An 18,194-nucleotide genomic window follows, 5' to 3' on the forward strand; every position below is an offset into this window, starting at 1 on the left:
TCATGTGGTTTCCAGGACCTGAAGTCTAAGCGTTTCTGCTTGTTTGTGGTGTCCTTTCTCGTAGTAGACTCCTGCTAGATGGCTCATAGTTGTCAGAGTGTCACGGTGTTCTGGACCTAGTATCTGGTTTCTGGTCTCTAACACTTCAATATTGAGCGCTTCCGCTTCCGTGAATCGACCTTGACAGCTGTAAACCGATGCTAATTTGCTCATACTGACCAGAGTTGAAAGGTGTGCTTTCCCATTTCGCCTCTGCCGTATGCCCCTGGCGTCGCAAAACAACGCTTCTGCCTCACTGTATCTCCCATCACTGACTAGACAGTCCCCAACTTTTTCAAGCAAGTCTATGTATTGTTCTTGTTGACCTTTAAACTCATCCTCTTCTAATAGGGATAATGCATGGGGTAAATACGCCCGCCACAGATTCCGATCAGTGTGGTCATCGTTGGGGAAAGCTTCGGTTAGCCTTTCTGCTGTTTTGCGTATAAACAGGGTGAATTGCTGGTTTCTCCTCATCCAGCTGCGAGTCGCTAAATATACAAGTCGATGAAGGTTAAGAGGATTATGCTTAGCTTGGTCAGAAATAAATGAATAGGCACTGAGAAGCCCTAGAACTTTGACCATTTGTATCTTGGACTTTGCTGGTGGCAGAAGGGACTGTGGTATATTTCGTGGGTTGACGCAAGCCATGAATGAGAGATATTCAGCAGCCAGTTGATCAATCTGTTGGATTTGTTGAAATGAGACTAACCAGGTAGTTGCTACTGGGTTTGGAACATCCTGATAACGCCCTTCTGTCTCAAAATCCTCACTCAGGAGCTCTACCACCTCTGGTTCCTGCTCCTGTAGCAGAGTTAGGTAGTCACCGAGGCTAATGCTGTTCTCCTTGACGAATGCTGCCGCTTGCATGATTGCTAAGGGCAGGAAAGTCAGCTGACTCAAAAGGGCAACGGCGGTTCCGCGGTCATCGGACAAGTCTCCCCCAGGCAATGCCATTTGTAGCATCTTTATACCAGTCTCTTCGTCTACCTTGGAGATCGAGATTTCAGTGGGGGCCAGCTTTACAGCCAGCTGTCTATTGCGAGTAGTAAAGATCATTCGACCTTGCTCAGTTCGAGGCATAAGGTCCTTAAGTGCTGGAGCACTATTGCTGCCCTTGGTCCACATATTCATATCATCTGCGTTGTCAAAAATAAGAAGCCATTTAAGAGCACTCTTATGACTAAGATGGTCCTTGACTTGCTCTTTTGCTTCTGCCGGCTTAACATCTTGTATCCCAAGCATCTGAGCGATGTTAATATACGTCTGCTCAACAATTTCAGGGCTAGTGCATGGGATCTAGAAAACGGAGCACTCAGCATCTCTTTCTCGAACACGATAAGCTAGCTCCAATGCAATATGAGTCTTTCCAACCCCCCAATCCGCTAATAGCGATCTTGCCAGGGCCTTGCCTTTCAAAGATCAACTTTTCTAGCTCCGCCATCTCATTCTGACGCCCAACAAATTGTAAATTTCTGTCAAAAGGAATCATCCAGTGAGGGTTCTTTGGCTTTGCACCCATACTTCACTATGCTTAGCAGAATGTAAAAGCCCGGATCAAGCATAGTTGGCTCATCCTGGAAGTTACTGTGTGCCATTCTGGTTTCCAATTGACTAAGCAGAGTCCGGATTTCTTGACTTGGCCTTCCTAAGGTATCGGTGATGCGTTTCTTTCGCCTGAACCCATCTGGGTACTGCCTACCATAATCATATCGGACAACCGCATTGCTGATAATGACATCGCCTAGAAAAATCGGGGTATTGCTGGACGACAGCAGAGGGACTCCCCCACAGACCCCTACAACCAATGCGAGACTGACTTCAGTGTAGGTGAACTTCATACTTGCCGCCACACTTGCTGCACTTGCTTTCCCCATTTCGGGCATATGGCATAGGACAACATTGTGTTTGCCTATTCTTCCCACTGTATAGGCGGCGGCGTCTCTGGGATGTTTGCCGTACTGGTCACCGTATCGATCATAGAATTCATCAAACAGCCCTATCACGGCATTCGCCTCGATTGTGAGTGCACAGATAATGGCGATGCTAAATTCGCTGCGGTCCTTTGGGCGCATTCTGATGTATTTTTATTTTCAGAACGAAAAGAAAAGAAAAGAGAAGAAAGAGTTATGAGTGAAGGGGACAGTCAAAATCCAGCGCGTCTGGTTGAAATGCGAAATGGTTAATTAAAATAGCCGCCTGGTGTGGAGAACAATAGCGTGTGGTATGAGAAGAAGCGATATCCCTGCATAGGAGGCGCCAGCCAGTCGCTTACCCAACTCGACAAGTTGGAGGGGTAAGTCGTGGGACACTAAGGCTGCACGGTCATGGTGGGGTGATATTCCCAATATCGTATCATGGGGGTTGCCCGGTCAAATTTCATATAATGCCTTCATTTTGTAGGATCCAGTCGCACCAGACTCAGTGGCGCATGAGTCTTATGAATACTTATGACACTTTCAGGAACATTATCTGCTTGTCAACCTCCCTACATGAGTAACACACTTATGTTGGATGAACTATCAATACCTATCCAGGTATCATTGCGGCGTATATGTATGCACCCATTCGGTGTACCATTTGCCTTCGTCTACTAGATCAATCTAGACCACTCAAATAGGACAGTATGACAACTTCTATTGGTCTATTTCACAGGATACTTGCATATGCACAACCTACAAGGATGTACAATTTGCTCTCTGATCACTTATGTCTGGATCCTAAGTCAATTCCTGGATATAGATTATCTCTGGGCTTCGTGTAGGATAACTCAAGAGGTTAAACTATTCTTGTAAAGTCTTTAGCATGGGCAGGAAGAACTCACCTCTCTTAGCAGCTTTGATTTTTGAAAGGAACGGTCAATTATAGAACTTGCCCAAGAATATACTCGGTAAGAAACTGACCTCACCTTCTACAAGATAACTGGCAGCAAGAGAATGGCTCATTTTACTTACCATCAGTCTTTTCAGATCGAAATCAACCATGTAATCCAATGCATCTAGAGTCACATATCCGGACCACCAGCGTCAGACATCGAGCATCCATGAGTGAGAATGTATCATCCCAAGAGCTATGTTCTGATAACTGTGCTTTTAGTCTGATAGGGAATACACTTGCCCGAACACGTGCTCTTACAGTAACCTTATACTCTCTATTGTGCTTAGCGATCAGGGTCAGAACAACGCCTGGGTGATCTGGCAGCGCATGGACATTGCAAACGGAACTAGATAGTCTGTTTTCGAGTTGGATTTTATGTATCCTTTGATGGTTACTGGACGTGTGTCTTGCTCTCATCCGATAAATTTCTGGAAATGATTTCAGGTCATTGTTCCGTACTGCCATAAGACAAGCCTATCTGTGTGTGGCCTAGCTTGTTTGGGTGTTAGGATGGGGAGTCGCACCTTATAGTGGTTAAGTAATACATAAAGTCCAGTTTTCTCTTTTGTCATTATATAATAAAGAGGAAAGATATAATAATAGACTGCCAATTGACTTTGTCATTACAAAAATAGGCTTGAAACCACGGTTTCCATTGGTGAACTCATGGACCTTGACTTTGTCCACCTACTGCAATTAGCCAAGATGGCTCATACAAGGACGATAGACTGAGACAGCGGATGACTACACAGTAGACACAGAAATGATCGAGGTAGCTTCTACTACAGGTGATCATCAATAGATTGATAGGAGCAAAGCAGTGTCACGGGGCTATACACATGTCCTAATTCCCTACTACAACATTCTAACAAGCCAAAACAAACGGGGGTTTCTCATTGAACCATCACAAGAGAATATATCATTTCTTCAATCTAAGGATACGACCACACATCACCCCCACAACCATAAGTTATAACCCTCTAATCACTCTCTCCAGGAATTATTTCAGAGTCAGGACCTGGAAATACCACCGACTCATGACCATCGGGAAAGCGAACCTATATAGCGCAACTCATGTTAGATAATTCTTGCCGAAACTATTCCATTCCATATGATCTTCTCGGCTTACCAGGTAAGGAGGCCCTCCAGCGGGGCCTCGAACTTCGATGATCTCAGCTACCTGGTCTCCGCCACCTATGTCTAGAGGGCAGTTAGTTGCCAATGGACTTGTTGAAGGGGGAAATTGCCTCATTGAATGAGGAAAACGTACTCCGGGTCTTGATTGCAATCCTATCGCCAACGGAGGCTTCCATCTTGGGGGTACTTTCTTGTTCTTTTGATTTGGAACGTGTGTTATTTGTAACTCTGGTCAGAGATTAGAGAGGGGGGAAATAGAAGGGGGTTTAAATAAGTTTTCTTTTTTTCCTACATCGTTGATAAGCCTGACGTCAGGTTGAGGCCGGAAACAGCGATGATGAGATCATCTACAACCTCAGCTCATAATTTCAATAGACATGTATAATACTGGCTGGCGGAGGGAGGAGCATCTGGTGATCTCGGACACTTTACGAGCGAATCCGTGCACTTATGCATGTCCAGCGCATACATGCATAGCAGTAGACCAAACTATTCCTCTCCGATGGTTGGGACCCCGCTTTTGGAATTCTCAAGGAAAGTGAGAATCCTTTGGGGACTCGCGGAGGGCTACTATCTTGCACACTATTAAAGCATTCTATAAGTAATAGCAAGCTTGTAGATCGGAGTCGTTACATTTGCGTCGTGTAGTGCCAATTCTACGTAAGCGTAAACTCCTGGGCCAGCAAAGCCCTGACAATACAACCTGTACGAAAAGGGTCAAAGTTCCATGGGTATGCTGGATCAGAAGAAACCCACTCTTTGGTCTCAAAAGACCAACCACCCCTCTGCAGACTATCTCTTGGAAACGGTACTGACTGGTCAAATGCAGAGTGCTGGCTGCTGTCGATCTTCACGGCCCAGACCCCTAAATCAGCTGGACGGGATCCTATACGGATCGTAAAGAGGGTCCACTGATAGTTCAGCTACCTTGCTTGCAACAATCCGCCCCTCTTTGGCAATTGCCACTAAGGATTTCTCTACCTGGTCCAGAACGGTAATATTTTCAAGGGGGTTGGCATTGAGAATCAGAAAATCCGCAATCGCCCCCTCCTTAATACAGCCCAGTTTTCCTTCCATCCCAACCAATTTGGCAGCGTTGATAGTTGCCGACTGAAGGATCTCTAGCGGGCTGAGAACGGCTGCGCGAATACTAAACTCTCGGTTCTGCAGCGTGTGGAGGCCTGCCAGGAGATCAGATCCGTAGCACATTGTGATACCAGCATCGCGTAGAATTTCCAGAGCCTTGAGACCACTGGCCAGAACTTCGCGGTTCTTCGCTTGGCTGACCTCGTCAAGGAAGTTATCAAAGGGGGGCTCGGCCATTCCTTGATACGTGATCAGTGTCGGAGTGAAGACTACCCCCTTCTCGTTACAGTATCTGGCTGTCTCGGCGTCAATGAAGTTGCCATGCTCAATGCCACGCACACCATTGTCGACCGCATGGCGGATTGCCTGCGCCGTATAGGCATGAGCGGTAACGTAGGTCTTGGAGTATGCGGCGGTGGTTGTAATAGCCTGAATCTCATCGGCGGTGAACTGCAGCATATCTAGTGCATCGGTTGGCGTTGCAACTCCTCCGCCACACATTATCTTGATGAAGTTTGCCCCTTGCCGGAGCTCATCTCGAACTGCCTCTAAGCACGCGGGGGCGCCGTTACAGATACGAGCCAGTGCGGGTGAGTGTCCACCACAGCATTTATACTCATCACCTTGATAAGGAGCGCGTAAGTCCCCGTGGCCCCCGGTTTGAGAGAGCGCCTTGCCGGCGATGAAGAGGCGCGGTCCAGATAGCAATCCCTCTGCGATAGCATCGCGTAATGCCGCATCAGCGCCGCCTGTATCACGCGCAGTTGTGAAGCCTCGGAGGAGCATGTTCCGGGCGACATACGCAGTGCGGTATGCAATTGTATTAGGGCTAGCGGCGAACATGTCCTTGAGCGAGGTACCTCCCGGGGTGGCCGTGAGGTGAACATGACAGTCAATCAAGCCAGGGCACAGATATTGGTTTCGCATGTTGATGAACTTAGTCTTTGTCCTCGGTCCGGTTGAAAACGGCGCTTCTGAGTTTCTGGATAGCGATGATGCTGGCATAATACGTGCAATAACTCCATTTTGCACGTGGACACTACAATTGGGGACAACGCGGCCAGCCTCTACATCGATTATGTTGATGTTGATGAGGGTAATGTCCGGCGCTTGATCGCGTGGTACCCATGGTTTAGGTATGAGATTGGAGCGAGCCATGACGATAGGTTCTATTAGAAGAAATTAATTCTTCCGAGTGGGTAACTAGTATGAGAGTGTCTGTCCATGAGGGTGTAAGAAAAGGTATCCCCGCAACAGAGAGAGGGGTAGGGCTTCGGTTCATGTGACTAGACATTGATAAGGACTTGAAAATGTGATATACAACTATAACTTTTCCTCATTAACTAGGTGCGGGAATCGTGATATTTCATCTATCATTGCCAGTAGCAGACTATACATAGCTAACAGAGCACTAGGATTCATTTAGACATTCAGCAATGGAATGTGCCACATATTCAACATTTGACGGGTTAAGTCCAGCAATGGAAACCCGAGAGTTGCTCGCCATATAGATGTGATACTTGTCTGCGAAGATGAGGTTAGAATTGCCACATGAAGACGGACGTCAAAGTATACTCACCCTTGAGCTTCTGGACGACCGCAGGAGAAAGTCCTAAGAATCCAAACATTCCAGATTGGCGAATCAGATGTTCCCATGTGCCAGGGGCTCCTATACCTGGATCAATAGGAGAATATTCACTCTTCTAGGGAGAGAAACGTACCATTTTTAATCAGTCCGTCATACAACGCTTGTCTCATGGAACGTATGCGTCCGCTCATCGTGATCAAATCCGCATACCACATCTCTTTTAATACATCGTCGCTCAAGATGGTACTTGCTATCTTCGCTCCATAGGCTGGGGGGTTTGATACTTCGGAGCGTTGGAGCATCTCAAGAACTGACTGCGTGTTGGTCGCAGCCTTTTCTGTTCCAGCTGCGAAGAAAAGGCAGCCCACACGCTCACCTACAATTTTGGTGTTAGCAAAGCACGGGGTCATGGTTCGATCTTCTCTGGGGAGGTGCCGTTTTTGCCTACCATAGAGTCCCATGTTCTTCGCGAAGGAAAGACAGCCACCAGCTTCCATTTGTAGTTCGTCGATGAAATAGCGCATAGCAAACGCATCATTGTCGACATTTCCTGAGTTGAAGCCTAGATATGCTGCATCAAATAGCGGGAATAATTTCCTTTCTTTCATTATCGAGCCAATCTGTTTCCATTGCTCTTTGCTAGGGTCGCAGCCGGTAGGGTTGTGAGCACAGGCATGAATAATAACAACGGAGTGTGGCTCCGCGTTTCTCAGCGCAGAATAATACGCTTCTATATCAATATCTCTCTTCTCTGCATCATAATATTGGAATGTTTCACACTGGAATCCCAGTGACGAGAAGACTTGACCATGGTTGGACCAGGTTGGAGAAGGAATGTACACTTTTGGCAGCGGACGGCGAACGCTTCTGAGAAGCAATCCTGCCAGATGGAGAGCACCAGTTCCTGACAGACTTTGGCAAATGGCAAGCTGGTTGTTTATCAGCATTTGGCATTCTATTGAGCAAATAAAATCCGTAAGGAACTATTAGGGCACACCTGAGACTGTTTCTTGTCATATATTTCCGATCCTAAGGCCAGTTTTGTGGCTTGATTACGGAAGGTTTGGAGACCAAGAATTGGCAGGTATTCGTGGTATAACCCTTGGGAAAGAAGTGTCTCGCGAGCCTTTTGAACAGAAGGCAAGACCCATGGCTGTCCATTCTCGTCGCGGTAGGTTCCCTGGCCAAGGTTGACCTTCTGGGGAAAGGTATCAGCATTGTACTCTGCTGTAAGAGCGAAGATCGCATCTGGTGGGATATATGATGCGGCCTCGAAAAACGAGGCAGAACCCTCTGGTTCTATTGGGGCGGCCTGAGTCGCCGTGCTTAAGTGTTTTCTAATTTTAAGTAACATCTTCGGAAACAAACAAAGTACAAGATAACAGGAGCTGGGGTATATCTCCTGCGATTCAAGCGCTTTCAACGGCTTTTAAGTGACTTCTCTCGGCGGCGAGACCCGAGCTGTCGGCTCCGCATCCGACTTTGTTAGATCCATTATACGTCGGATGGAAATCCGATTTACGCATTTTAATCGATGGATTTCGAGTTTATGCTTCTGTTATCTATTTATCGGGTCGAACCCCGGGTCCTATCGCTCTGAATGCGGGGGTGAGTTGATTTATCAGTTGGACCTTCCACTAGCTTGTACTTGTTCTATCAAACGTCTCCAACAGTACCTTGTATAATTTAGATACGAGAACTATACATCGCTTGAGTACAATGCCTTAGTTACAACTTATCTTCGAAAGGTACTCGGGACATCTGTGGGAAGGGCAATAATGGGTACTTTGCTCAGCCTTGGTCTTTACTTCTGGAAAACACACACAATATAAATCCGGCCTCGGCCCATTGTACTCAAGTCGACAGTGACTTGCTTGCAAGCTTTAGACTCAACGGCTCAGCGCATTAACGGGCCTGACCCTCATCCTAATCCACTTGTCAGCTCCAGTCATTCACAGATTATCAGATAGAGCCTCATACACAAGCATCAGACTGTCCCTCCGGGGCCTTTTGGCAAACCGTACAAGGTCCAGAGTATTCGATGATGCCGTCCATCTCGCAGTAAAAGAGAGCCTTCTCGATGTTGGCGTCTCCATCTGCAATCGCAAGCAGTTCGTTCTGTGTCCATCCTAGAAGGGATAGTTAGCTTTGCGGACACAGCATCAGGAGATTGGCAACCAAACCCAACGAGAGCAAGGTGGATCCGCAATAGTTCAGACTCTCCCTGCATCTGCCAGCTGCTAGGGCAGTCGGGAGAGCAGTGAATAGTGCAAGCAAGGGAAGGGTCGCTCTCATTATGAAAGATGAATTCGTAAGCGAGAGAGTTAGGGTCCTACGGATAGTAATGCTGTAGTGACTGGATTGTCTATGGACTGCTCAGCGGTATGTGTTGAGTCTTTATACTTCCTGGGTATGGGAATGTGATAAGGGACCAACCAGCGTCACAGACATATTCACACAAATGATTTCTGCATTGTCGATTCTGAGACGTTGCTCCTCCATCAAACTTGGACGATGTCTATGCAGTTATACGTATGATATCATCCGTGCAATGTTGCTCAAGCTATGTAGACCCCCCGCGTATACCGTTGTACATACAGATCATCTTGAGTTGTCGGAGCCGGAGAAGCTGTGCAATATGAAAGTGTGTATGACATGTAAACTGTATCACTGTAGGTAGCTGTCCTAACGGCGATGAGCACATAGCCACGCTCGGCATAGTCTTACATATTTACGCATTTAAACCCGGTCAACATGGTATGTCCATGTCTTGGGGTGTACGGTTCCTGAATCCACAGCCACGTCGTACATATCAATCAAGGCGTACAGAAGAAAAGACTGTATCCAATGCGTAGATTGTTTCCTACAGCTACACTCCTTGAGTAACACAAGCATAGATCTAAGATTGAATAAAACATTCCACGCGTTTGATTGCAGTGTAACTAGATGATTGTGCAGGTGAAGGCAGTCCATAGAAAGCGGAACAAACCGTGGCAACAAAGCCCCTGTCGTTCCGCTCTTCGTCCACTACTAGTAGCATTCCAGAGAACAAATGAGTTCCATACTATCTTAGTCCCTAATCGAGTTGTTGAATGAATACTCAATGAGGATTGAGGATACGCGGGGCAGTTGCTGCCCTGCTCCGCAACGGGTAAACCTTCAGCCAGAACATAACCGATGAAATATGCTTGGCTTCATTCAACGTCATGAAAGATTAAGCATACAAACATTATTTATAGTAGATGCAGGGTCCCTGATCTGGCAAGTCCTACTAAGTCTCTAAAACCACGCATATGATACAAAAATGTCCTCTCAGAAACCTACCTACCGCATCGCCTCCATTCCGGGTGACGGGATAGGCATAGAAGTCGTCGATGCTGCCATCCAGGTGGTCGAAAAGCTCGCCAGGACCCTTGGAACATTCAATATCGAATTCACACACATTCCATGGGGAACTGCATACTACAAGGAACACGGTCGATATGTGTCCGAAGATTGTTTAGACACGCTGCGCAAGTTCGACGCCGGCTTGTTTGGTGCCGTAGGTGCCCCAGGTCAGTACTAAATTTCCCGGCAAAGACGTTGCGCTCGGATCCGTATACTGATACGCGAGACAGATGTTCCGGACCACATCTCCCTCTGGGGTCTCTTATTAGCACTCCGCGGACCGCTGCAGTTATATGCTAATGTCCGTCCCGTGCGCACATTCCCTGGCACTAAATGCCCTCTCAACACCGCAACAGAGGGTATTGACTGGATGCTTGTGCGCGAAAACTCCGAAGGAGAGTATTCCGGTCAGGGAGGACGCAGTCACATCGGTCAGCCGTGGGAAGCTGCGACGGAGGTAGCTATGTTTACTCGTGTCGGGATCGAGAGGATTATGCGCTTTGCCTTTGAAGTCGCTCAGTCTAGACCCCGCAAACTACTGACCGTCGTTACGAAGAGTAACTCCATGCGGAACGGCATGGTGCTCTGGGATCAGGTCGCAGCGGAAGTCGCTAAGGATTTCCCCGATGTTACGTGGGACAAAATGCTAGTGGATGCAATGACAGTCCGCATGGTGGCGAAGCCCCAATCTATCGACACCATCGTGGGAACGAATCTACACATGGATATCTTGTCCGACTTGGCGGCAGCGTTGGCAGGATCTATCGGTGTGGCTCCTTCCAGTAACCTGGATCCGACCCGGAAGAATCCCTCTATCTTCGAACCAGTACACGGCAGTGCCTTCGATATCACTGGAAAGGGTGTTGCCAACCCTGTGGCTACTTTCTGGTCCGCTGCGGAGATGCTGTCCTGGTTGGGTGAAAAGGAGGCGGCGAAGAAGCTCATGGATTGTGTGGAAAAGGTATGCGCTGCTGGTATCTTAACGCCGGATCTTGGAGGCAACTCGAACACACAAGGAGTGGTGGATGCTGTGAATAAGGAAATTGAGCAGTTGGTATAATTTTGGGTCCCCAGCAAGTTGCCTCCGTTCAATTTTGAGGAATACCTCATAGAAGTTTTCCCAAATACATTCAACCTTTTTTGCAACTTCCTGTTACTCTAAACTGTGAAACACCTTCAAGGTTGCATACTCCTGTAGAATAGTAGCGCCGGAGTGGCTCATACATCGATACTAGGTCTAGTATACACTAACTTGCAGGAGGCTGCTTCTAAATGAAGTACAATACATACACTCAGAAGATCTCACACAGATGCCAAATCAAGTGTTTTAAGAGTCAAGGTATGAAGTACAACAAGCGAAAAGAGAATCGAGATATAGTTAGTTATTTATACCAGACTGCATTGGTCAAGCTGACTAAGCTGGGATGTTATTCATAAAAGCAGGAACTAAACCAGGGTTCGAGTCATGGAATCTGACCCTCACCCCTGAATGAATGGGGGTTAATGTCCATGCAAAGATCATAATAAACACATCCTTTCTCAGAATATTGTTGTAGCTCTGGTACATATCATTCCGCGTCTGGCAAACACCATGTTTTGGCCAGAATGGAGTCCACGGATCTCACGTCTGGCCCGTCAGAAATCGGTTCCTTGACGGCACAATCCAACGAAGAGAGCCAATTTGTCGGGAGTTCCAGCGGTGTTTACTTTATTAATACGGTCCGACAGGCCTTTTCAAGAAACTTGGCCACGTTAGGTGCATCTTCCGGGCAAGAATTTCCGCAGCCAGAGGATACCCTCGTTGGCAGTGATGGCTCGCACCATGACAAGCGCTCTGCCCCATCCTCCGTCAAAGCATCACCGATGCCGGGAGGTGAGCAACCTTTTTGCCAATGGGAATATGACCCAGAAATGGCGGCTATACTGGGTCATGCGCCGCCGCTGGACACCGCAAGAGAACTCATGATGGTATATTTCAAAGTCTGGCATCCATTGTTTCCCTTTCTGCACGGGCCAACCTTTCTGCAAGCAATGGAACTGCTCTATTCCGATCACCGCAAAAGCCATTCGATTCTACCTTCACCAGATCACCGTAATACTTGCTGGACGGTGATCTTTCAGTGCGTGTTCAATTTAGCTAGCCATTTGAGGCCTGATCTGCCTCTTCCATCAGAGTCTCGAATTGAATCACCGAGCCATATGCAGTCCTTGCTCAGTTCCCTTACTTTCAGAAATGATCTCTCGTCTTTGCAAGCACTACTAGCATCCCAACTATACTTGGTAACCAAAATGTCGCTTCGAACGGCATCAACAGTGGGCGGTTGCATGCTACGATCGATGATGCATGCAGGTCTCCACCGCTGTCCATTCCGATATAGGGAGCTTTCATCGCATGATCGGCAGTTACGCAAGAGAATTTTCTGGTGTGCATACGCTATTGATCGGTATCTGAGCCAGGCTCTTGGTCTTCCGCTTGGCATACAAGATTCCGATATCGACGTCTGTGCCCCAGGGGCCGACGAAATCCATTTCCCCGGATCACATAGAGTACGCGGTCTCAAAATGGGCCTGTCGAGTGTCGACCTCGATGATAGAGCATCTTTTGCACCGGAGAGCAGTGCTGATGCAATACAACTACCAGCGGAGCAATCTGCTAGCCATGAATCCCATGGCAATACGCCGAGTGGCTCCGAGTCACTCCAAAACAAAAGAGAAATCGCCTTCGCAAGCTACGTTGAATCCGGCACACTCACAGGGAGAGCACTAGAACTCTTCCACAAATCCATTCTCGTCCGCTCCATCCGCCGCAGCTCAGTCCTCTTCCTGATCACCGACGTCCACAAATGGTGGAACAGTCTCTCAATTGATCTTCAAAGCCTAAGTCCCCCAACTGACCAAGACGCCATGACCGATAAACCCTTCAACTTCGGACCCTTCTTCACCGTCCTCTACCAACACCTCATTCTCCTCATCCACCGTCCATCCCTATCCCTAAGCCCCTCAACCCCCGAGTTCTGCTCCGGCCTCCAAACCTGCATCGGAGCCGCACGGGAAATCCTCACCGCACTCAAAGCCCAAGTAGATGCAGGCCAGGCATTGTTCTGGCCCGGCTTCCTATCCGCCGCGTGGATGTCAGGTCTTGTTCTCGCCTTCGCCTGTCAACTTCGACAATACGTCTTATCAAAAGGACTACAGTAACCTCTCCCCCATTCCAACTCCATCTCAACCTAAGACTAACCAAATCGAAACAGAGAAATCTCCAAATGTCTCGACTTCCTCCAGCTCATGTCCTCACAATGGGAAACCGCCAAAAACTGCCACCGAGCATTAGCTCTCCTAACCCGAAACATCCAACACTCCAGCACAGTTTCAATCCTACACAGACCCTCCGAGCCCCTCCCACCAAGAACCAGATCAGAAGACAACGATAATGACTGGGACGCCCGCAAGAAACGCCGCCTAAACTCCCATCCCGTAATGAGGCCTTCTCGACTAGGGTCTTCAAGTTTCGAGACTGCCCATGATGGAACGGTACATCCTAGCGATAATGACGATGATACTAATGATCCGGGTTTGGATGTTCAGAATATGTCGTGCTCTACCAATGTTCAAGTGTCAAATAATCCGTCGGAACTGGTGCAGGGTGGGAATAGACCGTTGTTGTTGTCTCCTGATACGGTACAGAGTTTGGAGGACCGGCTTTTCTTTCCGGAGGATGGTTCGCATAGTATGATGGATTTCGATTTGAATATGGTGGATTTGTTGCAGGGGGCGAATTTTGATAACCTGTTTGACATGTTCGGACAGCAGTATCCGAGCTTTTGAACGGGTTGAGGATTATGTATATAGATATATAAATATAATGTATAGGCTACCGGGTTGTTATGATGGGTTTCTATATGGCTAATGATAGGAATCAATGATTGATCTAATCTATTTTTGCTACGCTGTCTCTTGTGACCACCCCTTCCTACGTCAACAGGGGAGAAGAAAAGTAGAGATATACACAGCTACAGCAGAAAGGAAGCATATCCCGTGAGGAAGTCATAAGTCTATATTACACTCGTGTCAGATAGCAAGACGAGGTATGTAAGGTTAGGGAACAGGAAGAGCAAAAGACATCACAACTTCCTCCCTCGTGACATGAAAATTTGGAAAGTCATAGCATCCGAACGACTTTTCTCCGATCCCAGTATGTATTGTGTTCTCCTTTGCTTTCCCCCTCTTCCAGTGTGCGTTTGTACAGCATCACCATAACACAACTACTGACACAAGGGAGTGGACATAAAGCATCGGGATCCGATAAACTGTGTCGCTCACTGGATACGGGCAGGTGACACCGCTAAACAAAGAACTTTTGGAAACCGAGGGATATCAGGACCAGGGGCAATAGGAAATAATGGAAAAATGGTAAGAGGAAATAAGAGAAGAGTATCGTTAATTCGAGAAAGGGGATAAGGGTAGGTCATCAAAAAAAGGAAAAAAAAAATAAGGTGAATCAAAACTTCCGTGTCGGGAGACCCAGTTCATAACTCCGTCCGAATCCACCGTGGATATCACGCATTGACACACAAAATTTATGACTTGTTCTCTTCGGTAGAGGTCTCCTTGGCAGCCTCCTTGGGCTTGCCGGCCTCTCCGGTCGCCTCGCTCTCGCCTCCCTTGTTCTTCATGTACTCATCATAGACGTTCAGGGCCTCGTCAACCTTGGCGCGCAGGGCCTCCTCATCCTCAAGCCTAGATTAATCAATGTCAGTAATTTGCTCCGTATCGTAAGATGTTCATGGTTCAATGTGGCACTTACAAGCTAAGCAATTCAGTGTTCTCCATCTCTAGAAGCATACCAGTGATCTTGCCTGCCAACTCAGGCTGCTGAGCTTGGATCTTGGGGTAGAGGGCCTCACCCAGCATTTGCTTCTGCTGAGGAGGGGGGACGGCAGAGAGACCCTGAGCGGTGAGACCACCGGCAACGGCCTCCTCGGGACGTCCGGCAGGGGGCTGAGCGGCGTTCTGTCCACGGCCACCCTGACCAGGGCGAATCTGGCCTTGCTGAGCGGGCACACCACCGCGGCCTTGTCCGTAGCCAGGGCCACGCATACCCTGACCCATGTTGGGCATTCCGGGAACCTGACCACGGCCACCAGCACCACGTCCGAACTGCACCTGAGCCATGCCCTGAGGGTAGCCCATGCCGTTAGGAATGCCACCGGGGCCCTGCATGGCGCCCATGGGGATGCCCTGGAAGTTAGGAGGAAGCTGCTGGTTGGGGCCCATGCCACGTCCACCCTGCTGACCGGGAAAAGGGCCAGGGTACTGACCGGGGCGTCCACCTGGGATACCGGCCATCACCATACCGGGCTGAGGAGGGAAGGCAATGCCACCACGCTGGCCGGGGATGAAGCCCTGCTGACCAGGTCCGTAGAAAACAGCGGGTTGCATGTACTAGAGCTGGCGTTAGTATGGATTGCAACATTGTTACTACAAGGCAAGGGAAAACTTACGGGCTGGGGCATGCCAGCGGCAGCGGCAGCCTGCTGCTGTCTGATAGTGTTGCGAGCCTGGATGCTGGCCTCCAGCTGGCTTCTGCGGACGTCCTTGCGCTGAGCAAGGGCGACATAAAGAGGCTTGCCGTTGACCATTCTCTGGTTCATCTCAGTGACAGCCTTAGAGGCTTCATCGGGGCTGCTGAAGCAGACGAAACCAAAGCCCTTGCTCTTTCCGAGACCCTTCTTGTCGCCCTTCTTGGACTCCTTCTCCTCCTTCTTCTCATCGCCAGACTCAGCGGCCTTTTCCTCGACCTTCTCAGCCTTCTCAGTCTCTGAGGATTCCTTCTCGTTCTCCTTGTTGACTTCCTTGTTCTCCTTCTCCTTGTCGGACTCGGGGGTCTCACTACGCTCAATGTTGGTGTCGCGCATGACCTTGGCAGAGGTGATGGTGCCATAAGGTCCGAAGAGCTCGCGCAACTTCTCATCATCGACGTCGTCGGTGAGGTTCTTCACGTAAAGGTTCACACCCTGATACTTGGAGGCCTTCTCCAAGCGGGCAGCCTCATACTGCTTACGCAGCTCCTCCTCACGCTCGTGCTTCTTCTGAGCACGGCCGACATAGAGCTTCTGGGTACGGATCTCCTTCTCATTCATCTCATCAACGGCGGCCTGCGCGCTCTCGTGGGTAGAGAAGTTGACGAAACCGAAACCACGGCTCTTGCCCTCTTGGTCACGGCTGAGAGTGGCGGAGGTGATCTCACCGAACTTCTCGAAGAGCTGACGGAACTCCTCCTCGGTGACGTCCGGGTCAATGTTCTTGATGTAGACGTTGGTGAAGTTAGCCTTCATCTCCTCGAACTTGCTCTGACGGTCCTTCTTGGAGATGTGGTGGCCAACGAAGACCTTCTTGTCGTTCAACAACATGCCGTTGACGTGCTTGATGGCATTGTTAGCAGCCTCAGCAGTCTCGTAGTGGACGAACCCGTATCCCTTGGAGTTGCCGAACTCATCCTGGGCGACCTTGCAACTGAGGATGTTACCGAAGGCAGCAAAGGTGTCGTGAAGAGCCTTGTTGTCGATGGCGCTATCCAGGTTCTTGATGAAAACGTTGCCCTGGCCAGTCTTGCGCAGAGCGGGATCACGCTGAGACCACATGATACGGCAGGGCTTGCCCTTGATCAGGGTGTAGTTCAGATCTTCAAGAGCACGCTCACCGTCGGCAGTGTTGTTGTAGTTGACATAGGCATATCCCAGAGAGCGTCTGGTAACAGCGTCACGGCAGACACGGATGGAGGCGACCTGGCCGATGGAAGAGAAAAGCTCATAGAGCATGGCCTCAGTCACAGAGGGGTCGAGTTCACCGACATAGAGAGAGGCAGAGTGGGGCTGGGAAGCGTTGGGAGCAGTGGTGCTCTCAACAGCAGTGACCTCGGGAGCAGGAGCAGCAGGAGTAGTGCTGGTCTCGGGGGTGCTGGTGACATTGCTGTCAACAGCGGGGGTGGTAGAGGCGTCGGCAGACATTTTGATGATTTTCTTTTAAGTTTTATTTCTTTTGAGCTACAGATGCAAGGATAAGATTAGCATGAGATAACCCTTATCGAAAGTGGGACAAATAATGAGTAGGAGAGGTAGGTGAACGTGTGTGCCCCTCCTCCAGTTCAGTGATTTGGTCTGCAATTACAATGACCAGTCAAACGCTGAGCGTAGATCCAGAGGTATGAGTGAGAGGAAGCAAAAGCCACAGATTGAGTACGTGGTAAAGAAATGAGATGAGATGCTCTTGTCTTGTGTGAGGTCACACTATCGGCAAGACCAGCTGGGCACGGCAAGGAAATCAGAGGGAAAGACTGGAGTCAGCGCGATAGACGTACGACCTAAGTCAAGAATCCGCACAGGATCTGGAACAGAAGGTAGGAGATGAAGAGGAATGGCGATGCGAAGGACGCGATCACGAGGGATGAAGAAAAGGCGGCAAAAGGAAATTCTTCCACACACCGCACAGTCCGAAGAAGTTGGGAAAATAGTCGCCTCAAAGTATAGAAACCGGGGCGATGTCTTTTTCTAGATTTTTCGGGTTTTTTTTAATATTTTTTCTTCGACAATTTTCGAAAGAAAAAGGGAAGAATGTAGAAGAGGGATAAGAAGAAAAAAAGGATTGCTGGTTGAGGCAGCAGAAAGGGTTTTTTTTTTGGAGGAAGAGAAGAAAAGAAAGAAAGAGAAAAAGCGGATGCAGTGAAAAGAAAGCGATGACCGCCTTCTTTCTTTTTCTTTTTCTTTTTTTTTTTTTTTTTCCTGGAAAAAAAAAGTCAAGAGGATTTTTCTTTTTTTCTCTTTGGCCCAATACGGGACTAATCCAATATAGGCTTAGCGCGTATTGCCGCTTCAAAAATCCAGGGCTATTCTGATTGTCAGTATTGGGGATTGTGTATTGTGCAGTGGCTCTCTAACCGGCAAATCACGAGACTGCAATCAAAGGTGCGTAGGGCTTATCGCGATTGACATTCTTGCCCCCCCTCTCTTCATTGGACCATAATCCTTAATGGTATGGAAACACAACATCGCTCAACCATCACATTTTCAACAGTGCATACAAA

General features: G+C 48.5%; 7 protein-coding genes across 7 annotated transcripts; 1 reads left to right on the forward strand and 6 right to left on the reverse strand.

Annotated features, from left to right (window-relative positions):
• Nucleotides 1-2,114, reverse strand: BDV38DRAFT_286145 (uncharacterized protein; the record flags this gene model as incomplete). Its single annotated transcript, XM_032060614.1, has 2 exons — nt 1-1,324; nt 1,564-2,114. The coding sequence occupies 2 exons, from the start codon at nt 2,112-2,114 to the stop codon at nt 1-3; spliced, it is 1,875 nt and encodes a 624-aa protein (XP_031910183.1).
• Nucleotides 2,115-3,896: 1,782 nt separating this feature from the next.
• BDV38DRAFT_286146 (DUF1918 domain-containing protein) lies at nt 3,897-4,229 on the reverse strand (the record flags this gene model as incomplete). Its single annotated transcript, XM_032060615.1, has 3 exons — nt 3,897-3,974; nt 4,046-4,116; nt 4,187-4,229. 3 exons carry the CDS (start codon nt 4,227-4,229, stop codon nt 3,897-3,899), a joined length of 192 nt encoding a protein of 63 aa, XP_031910184.1.
• A 62-nt stretch (nt 4,230-4,291) lies between these two features.
• On the reverse strand, nt 4,292-6,656 carry BDV38DRAFT_256213 (amidohydrolase family protein). Its single transcript, XM_032055502.1, has one exon. The coding sequence runs from the start codon at nt 6,295-6,297 to the stop codon at nt 4,924-4,926; it is 1,374 nt and encodes a 457-aa protein (XP_031910185.1). The 5' UTR covers nt 6,298-6,656; the 3' UTR covers nt 4,292-4,923.
• BDV38DRAFT_273789 (putative aspartate aminotransferase) lies at nt 6,551-8,253 on the reverse strand (the record flags this gene model as incomplete). Its single annotated transcript, XM_032057731.1, has 6 exons — nt 6,551-6,663; nt 6,719-6,814; nt 6,861-7,103; nt 7,176-7,656; nt 7,725-8,026; nt 8,166-8,253. The coding sequence occupies 6 exons, from the start codon at nt 8,251-8,253 to the stop codon at nt 6,551-6,553; spliced, it is 1,323 nt and encodes a 440-aa protein (XP_031910186.1).
• A 379-nt stretch (nt 8,254-8,632) lies between these two features.
• BDV38DRAFT_286149 (uncharacterized protein) lies at nt 8,633-9,022 on the reverse strand (the record flags this gene model as incomplete). Its single annotated transcript, XM_032060616.1, has 3 exons — nt 8,633-8,653; nt 8,708-8,856; nt 8,911-9,022. The coding sequence occupies 3 exons, from the start codon at nt 9,020-9,022 to the stop codon at nt 8,633-8,635; spliced, it is 282 nt and encodes a 93-aa protein (XP_031910187.1).
• A 1,009-nt stretch (nt 9,023-10,031) lies between these two features.
• On the forward strand, nt 10,032-14,037 carry BDV38DRAFT_273790 (transcription factor; the record flags this gene model as incomplete). Its single annotated transcript, XM_032057732.1, has 6 exons — nt 10,032-10,281; nt 10,345-11,164; nt 11,719-12,661; nt 12,728-13,308; nt 13,366-13,757; nt 13,985-14,037. 6 exons carry the CDS (start codon nt 10,032-10,034, stop codon nt 14,035-14,037), a joined length of 3,039 nt encoding a protein of 1,012 aa, XP_031910188.1.
• Nucleotides 14,025-17,825, reverse strand: pab1 (polyadenylate-binding protein). The gene is made up of 4 exons (XM_032055503.1): nt 17,596-17,825; nt 15,616-17,157; nt 14,919-15,556; nt 14,025-14,851 (listed from the first exon to the last, which is right to left on the reverse strand). The coding sequence occupies exons 2-4, from the start codon at nt 17,119-17,121 to the stop codon at nt 14,692-14,694; spliced, it is 2,304 nt and encodes a 767-aa protein (XP_031910189.1). The 5' UTR covers nt 17,122-17,157; nt 17,596-17,825; the 3' UTR covers nt 14,025-14,691.
• Between the last annotated feature and the right edge of the window lie 369 nt (nt 17,826-18,194).

This window comes from Aspergillus pseudotamarii, assembly GCF_009193445.1.
Source record: "Aspergillus pseudotamarii strain CBS 117625 unplaced genomic scaffold BDV38scaffold_57, whole genome shotgun sequence".
In the NCBI taxonomy this organism is placed as follows: Eukaryota; Fungi; Ascomycota; class Eurotiomycetes; order Eurotiales; family Aspergillaceae; genus Aspergillus; species Aspergillus pseudotamarii.